This window comes from Aspergillus pseudoviridinutans (assembly GCF_018340605.1).
Source record: "Aspergillus pseudoviridinutans IFM 55266 DNA, scaffold_10, whole genome shotgun sequence".
NCBI lineage: Eukaryota > Fungi > Ascomycota > Eurotiomycetes > Eurotiales > Aspergillaceae > Aspergillus > Aspergillus pseudoviridinutans.
The window spans coordinates 704,617-713,118 of record NW_025091290.1 but is presented as its reverse complement, the minus strand read 5'-3'; the positions used below and the strand labels follow the sequence as shown (position 1 = coordinate 713,118).

Sequence of the window (8,502 nt, the reverse complement as noted above, 5' to 3'; positions counted from 1 at the left end):
AACTTCTCCCACCCTGCTCTGGAACAGGGGAAAAGCTAGGCTTTGTACGTTGGGTCGCATTAGCTATTGTATGCAAGTACAAACATCACTGTGATTGTCATTTTGGTTCATAGCCTGACCCCTCGGCTTACGTTAATTTACCACTTGACGAAAATAGAAATTCGCACACCTCGCATAATGAACTAGGCTCCCGAGGGCCAAAGGGTCTCTAAACTATTTATCAAAATTGTTAATCCAGGCTCCCTTTGATCCAGACTCCCTGACCGGTGACGGTGGCCCTCTCAGAGATGGGATCCTTGAGAGAACCCATGATCTCAAATGTATCGCCAGCGTGGTTTACAAACAAGAGGCGTAGATCCCCATCGCCGATATATGATGGCGCTCCCTCGGTGTCAATGACGTAGGTGCCAACAAGTTCATGGAAATTCTCATATTTGAGCAAACATTGATCCGACTGCCATCTTTCAAAGCTTTGGTCGAAGTTACCGCGAAACTTAAGGCGGCTTTCAAGGTCGAGGAGACTGAAGTCGCAATCAAAGCTTTTGCCCTCACCGGAAATTTCACCTGTCCCAGACATCTAGCTAAAAAATTAGAACAAAGAAAAGAAGGAAAGAAGAAAACAAGAGAAAAAAGAAGAGAACCGTGGTGTTTAGGGATGTCTTACTTTTGTACTCAGAATTGATGTTTCCTGAGATATTAGAGGTAAGAGTTGGATGGATTGTTTGTGTCCCGTTCACTTGTCTTGGTTGCCGTCTTCCGGATAATTGCTGTAACCTGCCCACATATTTATAGCCGAACCCATGGCCTATGGGACAGCGAGTATGAGTGCAAGTGGCGGTGGTTCCAATAAACGTTTATGAAGTTGGCTGAAGTTGGCATACTCATCAATGATGTCAATGTATGAAATCTATTCTACTGGGAAGCACTTGTATGACTTCATAACCGAACCCCAGTACTATCATAGAATTGTTTCTAGACCTAAAGATCTTCTCATACCATGTACTGATGGCTGCTTGCGTAAGGATGTAAGGATTTTAGCATTCATACATATTTGTCAGTCATCTGTACTGGTCGCCAGTCATCCATATCTCTGTTTCGGCACGGCCCCCGGAACTAGAAAGACGAATTTTAGCAACCTACGAGCCGGAGAATAATATTAAAGTAATTTTCAACAGGATAATGCGGAATCCATATACCGGGAAAAGCGCAATTGTAGTTTTGAATCTAAGGGAATAAGGGTCCAGAATTTGCCGTGACATTCGCCCACTGTACAAGGACCTGCATAAAAAGAAGCTTTTTGTGCTCTATCCAGAGTTCTCTCCAGAAAATGGGTCAGAAGTAGACTCGAGGCGATTTAGCAAATGTATTACATCTTCCTGGTGGCCCACTCTAGATCACCATAGACAATGCCAAACATACGCACAGGTTATTGATAGCGTGGGCAATAATAATTAGAAGATTGTTCACTGCCAGCCTGGGCGGGTTACTATTTTCCCAATACATACTGAGCATGCATGCATGGCCATCTAGAAACTAAATTATCAATCGGCTCAAATTAGAGTGCAACGCAACCTGACTATCATAGCTATTTTGAATAAAGGCAGAACCACTCCGTCTCTTACGCTGTTCTGCTCTCTGGGTCGCTTTCCCTTCGCGTTGACTCACGTGGTGTGAGCTGATCGGTCACTTCGAACATGAATGTCTTGTCTGACCCCAGACGCTTTGTGTTGGGGAGCGGCACCCGTTGCAAGGGGGGACCACTACCAGGCCGCGTTTAGTTCCCGTTCAGGTGTTCGACAGTCTAGGAAGTTAGCCTACTGATTAATTATGAGTGGGGCCGTAACGTCCCCATAGAAGTGACATCCGCCTCGGACCGACTGGACGGTATTGGCCAGCGGGCCTAGCCGCTACAGAACCTTACCTTGCCACAAGATCATCATAGACTCAGCTATGTTACAAAATACAGTTATTGGTGACCTCACGCAGTCAAGAGGGCGAGGAAACAGTAGTTTGGCCATAACGGCTGTCGCTGCGGATTTAGACCGTAGCGTCAGATAGGGCCCATTCGCGCTTCCAGGTAGGGAGGCAATGAGTCTGTATTTCTATGGTTCTATATACAGAGGGAAGGTGGGAGGGACTAAATTGAATCTTGACTGCATGAGCAATGACGAGATAGCTACAGAGGTAAACAACTGACTCTCGCGAGGCAGTTGTGCGAGGGAAGCCCCTCCCTCAGTAATGTCGGTGTAATATCACGTGAGGCGACCCCAATAAAACACCATGTATGTGTTGTCATATAAATGTCCCTATGAATGGATCGAAGGTGTCATTTGGTAATGACAAGTACCTCACTAAGCCTACTCAGGATATAATCACATGAGTTGCCCCATTTGGCGGCAATTTGATTCTACCCTGCTACGGTCAAAATATATGAAGCCTATGCAGGTAGCATGAAGGCTCTATTGCCATTTTCGTACCTATATTCAAGGTCTGGCCGTAGGATGGTTAATAATTAGCGAAATGAGGGCCGAAGCAAGGTCCTAAGAGCTCTACAGATATCCCTGCTAAATGAAGACTCATAGAAGGGGAATGAATGTGAATGGAAAGGAGTGAATAACGTAATTCCCAGGTGAGCCGCCCACCCTGGCGAGCCGCCCATCTCTGTATTCCATATAAAATGGCACTTGTCAAGGCTTAGATATCTCTACCACAGTCACATATGCTATTGTCTAAGTAAGATATTTAGAATGTATATAGTCTGAAGTATGTAAATACTCTTTCTTAGGATGCTAAAATATTGTTCTCTCTCTCAATGTCTAGAAGTTAAAATTACCAAAATTACAGGCGTATTTTATGTTAGCTAAATGTATACATACGCAAGGAGGCTATAGACTATAAGTATATGACTATAATATACCTCATGCCTAGATTTGGCCCCTGTAGATGCGTGGTTGTTGAGATATCAAAGTCTTGAAGGGTGCCATTTTATATGGAATACAGAGATGGGCACTCAATATGTCTTAACCTTTGCTCACTTCTGATCACTATCTAATACTACCCTCTCATATACAGATGTAAGTGGAGCTGTGTTGTCACGAAAACACGAAAGTGGCTTGGCTTGCTTGTTCCATTCTCCCCCGTACTTTTAATCGTCACTATTCTTGCATCCGACCCCGTATATTGCCGTACTGGGAAAGAGGGTAGTCTAGCTGTTTCTGTTTTTTGCTCCAACGCGCCAACGCCCCCGAGTGCTTCAACGACCTTGCGTATCTGTTAGCCACGTAAAATAGAGAGAATATAGACATACTGTCTTTATCAGACTATCATTTCCTGTCTTATAAGCACTACTCTCCCACCACATGCCACCTCCGAGCCCTTTGAGCCTAATGTATTCCGCTTTCCACTTCGAAACCAGAGGACTATCGTAGCTGATCAAGGTCTGTTCTGATTCTTAGCTGTAGCTTGCTATTATGCTGTCGTCTGTGTGTCCTTCGGCTCCTGGCAGCGGCAGAGCCTTGTGGTCCCAGACACCATCCTCCCAGCTGCCTTCACCGATGCCGGAAAAGGGTTTACCAGGGCCGGCTGTATTGTGAATGCCCGACCATAAAGAGGCATACCCAGTACGATTTTGCTTGCTATGACTCCGCGATTAAGATAATTCTCGACAGCCTCCTCGGTATTGAATGGCGTGGATTGCTGGTTAGAGCTGCTCTTGAATATATTTGCCTGATGTCCAGTGCACTCCGAAAATGTACTCCCTGCGTAATCGTAAGCCATAAGGTTCCAGAAGTCCAAATAGGGGTCCATGTCTTTAAGATGAAAAGTACTGATCTTTTGCGGATCTAGATACGAGTTAGAAACACTCCCTGCTTTCCATGCCATATCACTTCGGAACACGTCTTGTCACCTACCAGCCGGGGACGCCACTGTAAGAAGGAACTTTTTCCCAGCAGCATGCTTCGCGCCATAATTGTCAAGGGCCTGCTTAAGAATTAAACCGGGAGCGTGGCAGGAGAAAGGAGGAGAAACGTACGGCCCTTAGCTCCCGTAAAAGGAGAGCAAAATCACTCGCTTCTCCATCATTTTCACGATACTACAGTGGAATCGTTCCATTAGTCCACGTAACGCGGAGAGGAAAGAGTGCTGTAACTTGATACTCCCCCCTCACATAAATGTGAATCCATGAAAGCGGTATGCGGTGATTAATTTGTCCTCTTTGCTGATGCCATATTCAGTGCCAACAGTGACTGCCTCTTGGCCAGTTGACAAATGACAAAATCCTCGAATCTTCCTTTGTTTGTAAAGATTGTCAGCAGCTAACTTCATTCGTCTGTGAGTAGCTCAGCTACAGAGCGTCAATAGTCCTAAAGGCAGATTTTACCTTATCGTAAGCATATCTTGGTACATGTTCTTCAGCTCCCTTTTTGTGGTTCCTACTGTGTATTGGGTTGGGGGGTGGGGGTTGTTGGTTTTTGGTCAAAACGATACGTCTCGAAGTCGTCTTCTGGTATTGGACGTCAAAGGGCTTGTCATCTTCCTTTCATGAGCTTTAGCGCTCGCCTCATTCAAACGATTCGATTGTTCACGCTTACAGTAGGTACGTTTCGCACATTGACAGCTTGTACCAGGAAGCGACGTTTTGCGCAGAATAGCTTCGAGCTAACCCAAGGTAATGACACCTTGAGCCTCAAGTTTCTTGAAAGCATGGCGGCTAATTAATGCTTCAGTCTAGAGAAAGTGAGTTGCCTGGTGGTATCTAAGCGGGCTGATAGGTGCAGAGTAGACACTTTACTGTCATGAGCTTGGAATGAAAGATTTCAAAGCAACATATAATACGAGAGGTAGCGAGAGGCTGGATTTCTCGACATGAGGTGATGTGGCACGACAGCTTCAGTGACGCAATCCTGAACTCTGAGCTCGGTTTCCTCCGAGAACAGCTACATAGTAGGTAGTAAGCTCTGAAGCCCGGCCTACAAGCCAATAGGACCCTGTACGGTTGCTGTTCGGCTGGGATCCATGGTGGCCAGATCATCTATGATCAACAGGTACCAGCAGATCTTTTCCGCAAATTACATAGTTACGCCTTTCACTATGTAGCTTACATAATCGCATTGAAGTTTCGCAAACGGGAAAGCTTTTGTGCTTAACGGAATCAGACCCACCCACACTCTCTATTAAGAACCTGTGATTGCAAACCTCCAATTTGGGCATCCAACGATTCGGTATGGATCTGGTCACTTTACCCTCAAATCCAGGAACATCAAAAGCTGGGTGCATCATCTTGAACGATGCAATACGCTTGTTCCAAGTATTTTTCTCCTATATATCAATAACCAATTGCTAGAAGTTCTTGCTAACAATCTGTTCATGGGGAATAGTGGCTGGGGGCCGTGGCGAAACAGAGATATGGATAACTGCCGACCTGTACAGATAATTGACGAATACGTATGAACGCTACAATCATTACATCCACGCAAACAGCCATCAGTACCTCATATGAGAATATCCCTAGATCTAGAAACAATTCTATGATAGTACCGGGGTGGCAAAAAGCAGTAATGAAGTCATGCAAGTGCTGCCCAGTAGAATAGATTTCATACATTGACATCACTGATGAGTATGCCAACTTCATAATGTTTGTTGAACCCCCACCACTCGCAGTCATACTCGCTGTTCCACAGGGCATGAGTTCGGCTATAAATACGTGGACAGATCACAGCATTTACGTCGAAAGACAGCAACCAGAGACAAGTGAACGAAAAACAAGCAATCCATCCAACTCTTTTACCTCTAATATCCCAGGAAACATCAGTTCTCAGCACAAAAGTAAGACATATCTAAACAACACTGTTCTCTTCTTTCTTCTTTTTTTCTTTTCTCCTTTTCTTGGAGTTTTTCTGATTTTCTAGCTAGATGTCGGAGACAGGTGAAATTTCCGGTGCGGGCAAAAACTTTGATTGCTACTTCAAACTCCTCGAAGAACCTGAGAGCCGTGTTGAGTTTCGCGGTAACTTCGACCAAAGCGTTGAAAACTGGCAGTCGGACGACGCTTGGCTCAAATATCGCAATGTCCGTGACCTTGTTGGCGCCTACGACATTGACACTGAAGACGAAGAATCGCCATCATACATCGGCGCTGATGATTTAAGACTTTCGTTTGAAAACCAGGAAGGCGAGCAATTTGAGATCATTGGTACTCTCAAGAATTCCATCTCTGAGAGAACTACCGTCACTGGTCAGGGAGTCTGGATCACACAAGTTTGATAAATAGTTTAAGAGACCCTTTGGCTCTGGGGAGCTTAGTTCATTTTGCAAAGCAGATAGTGCGGACAGATGAATTTCAGGATATCGTGTGTAATTGCGCTTGTAGCCCCATCCAATATCATATAACTCTCAGATTCGAGCACGAAGAGTAGGTGTGAGCTCCCAATTTTAGGTTTCAACTGCATAACGGCGAAGAAGTTCCGCATTATGGACTCACGTGTCTTCCCTGCCTGACATGGTAGGATTGCCTCCACGCGCATAGAGAGCAACATACCGGCTAGAGGGTTACTGATGATTAATATCTATTGCCACTGGCGAAATACACCTTGAACGCTCAGCGTCTTACAGCCATTGAGTGCTCATTGAGTGCTCGAACGAGATGCGCATACTGTGTAGACAGTCCAGCGAAAACTAACTTGGTTGTATTGGGTGGTCGGGACGGCCAAACAATCTAGGAAGTTAGCCTACAGATTAATGGGGGTATAAGTGGGGTCCGTACGTTCCAATAGAAGTGACGTCAGCCTCGGGCCGACTCGACAGCATCTGCCAGCGGGCCTGGCCGCTAGTCATATTTATCTAGTAACTCCCTAACCTTATCCTAAATTTTTACCAGTTTTTACTTATTAAGTAATATACTATTTTGTGTATTTTACAGTAAAGCTTCTCTAGGAGTGAGTTAGCAATATATTGCACTTGTGAGCAAGCATTTTGTAGCAGGGTGTCCCGCACCCTTGTGACCTCTAGATCCCGACACCCCAGGACATTTTTCCCAGTATCTGATCCAGTCTTCTCTTCAGCACTGGAAGTCTTCAGTACTGTATCTATTGCAGATATGGCTGGCGTATCAATATAAAGTGATCACATTTCAGTCTCAATGACCACCTGAGTATTGATTTGCCTGTAGGCAGACGGCATGAAAAGGAAGGGTGGCATGTGTTGTAGGGAAAGTTCAAGGGTGAGTCAATGGAAGACCACCGACTGGAAGACAGGAGGAAAGACCAAGATCCCTAGACGCCGAGAAAAAGCAAGGGGTGCGAATACGAATATTAAAGGTAGCAAGTCGAAGAAGGAAGGAAAGGAAAGCAGCAGCGCAGTAATCAAACGAGAATTATCACATGATATCATCCAGATGGGTGAGCCCTCATCAGCACAGCTGGAGTGAGCCCTAATCACCGCTGTGCTAAAGAAGCTGGAACTCAGCCAGTAGAAGTCTCTCGGCTGCTTTGTTTAAGTCTGAGTCTGAGTTGATCCTGGGTAGTGGCCCCATCACTTCCCGTATCCTTTGGCCAATCCTCACCCAGTAAACTTTTATCATTTGCTCTTTTTGGGTTTGGGTCTACGTAGCGCTCAGGCTGTAGTTTCCATTCGGAGAACGTTCCGCGGCGGTCTGATCCATAGTGGTACATGTGGCATTCGATGAGCTTCGCCCGGTCGTCAGTCAATTGCTCCATGCTGGCTGTTCTCTACGGTATGATATATCTGAAGACCGACGTCTGGGTTCATGATCATCCGTGTGAATAGTCAAGAAGCAAAACAGACCAGCAAGAGGGCACTGAAGAGCTTATGTGATGGATACTATGATTTTGTAGATTCATGATGCAATTGCTGACAGGCCGCCATCCCAAGCCCCAGGGAAAAGCATGGCCATGACTGGCGCGTAAATGAATGATCTTCAAGCGGCTTTCCTATTCGCGATGTGAATTCCTCTAACTTCTATTTAGAGGGTTTTTCTATCAAGGTCCAAGTGCGTGTTTGATGACTAACACAGCTTCACAGGTACTGAGCTCTGCTTGGCTGAGGATGAGAATGTGCGTATTGAGGAACTGCTAGGGTCATTTTGGATGAGATCGCGGGTGTCCCTAGGGCAGTTGATACAATAGGGTTAGCAAGTATATAATATGTATCAGACAAAATAGTCACTGTTTCAGTGGTTCATTCCAGCGAAGCTTGCATTTTCCGCCAGCCATGACTAAGTTAATGATTGAAGTTGGTAATATTAGAAGGCAACTATTAAGCTCCTGATCTCTAAAGCCAAAATCTGCATCTCTGCTAGCCTGAATAGCTGCCTTTAGTATAACTCCTATGTCCCCTACTTCCTCAGGGAGGATCTGCAAACCCGCAAGGCACTGAAGAGAGTGAGATGCTTAGTAGCTGTCAAAGAGAAGCACTTAGGAAGCTCGCCGTCACTTCATAAGATATTGGGGGCCTAAATATATGCGTGAGATGTGAAAGGTGGCC

The 8,502-nt window shown here is 45.4% G+C and overlaps 2 protein-coding genes across 2 annotated transcripts; one reads left to right on the top strand and one right to left on the bottom strand.

The window, feature by feature from the left end:
* Window positions 1-229: 229 nt before the first annotated feature.
* On the bottom strand, window positions 230-577 carry Asppvi_001999 (uncharacterized protein; the record flags this gene model as incomplete). Its single annotated transcript, XM_043307532.1, has 1 exon — window positions 230-577. The coding sequence occupies one exon, from the start codon at window positions 575-577 to the stop codon at window positions 230-232; it is 348 nt and encodes a 115-aa protein (XP_043163467.1).
* A 5,056-nt stretch (window positions 578-5,633) lies between these two features.
* On the top strand, window positions 5,634-6,264 carry Asppvi_001998 (uncharacterized protein; the record flags this gene model as incomplete). The annotated part of the gene is made up of 2 exons (XM_043307531.1): window positions 5,634-5,826; window positions 5,927-6,264. The coding sequence occupies 2 exons, from the start codon at window positions 5,634-5,636 to the stop codon at window positions 6,262-6,264; spliced, it is 531 nt and encodes a 176-aa protein (XP_043163466.1).
* Window positions 6,265-8,502: the final 2,238 nt, after the last annotated feature.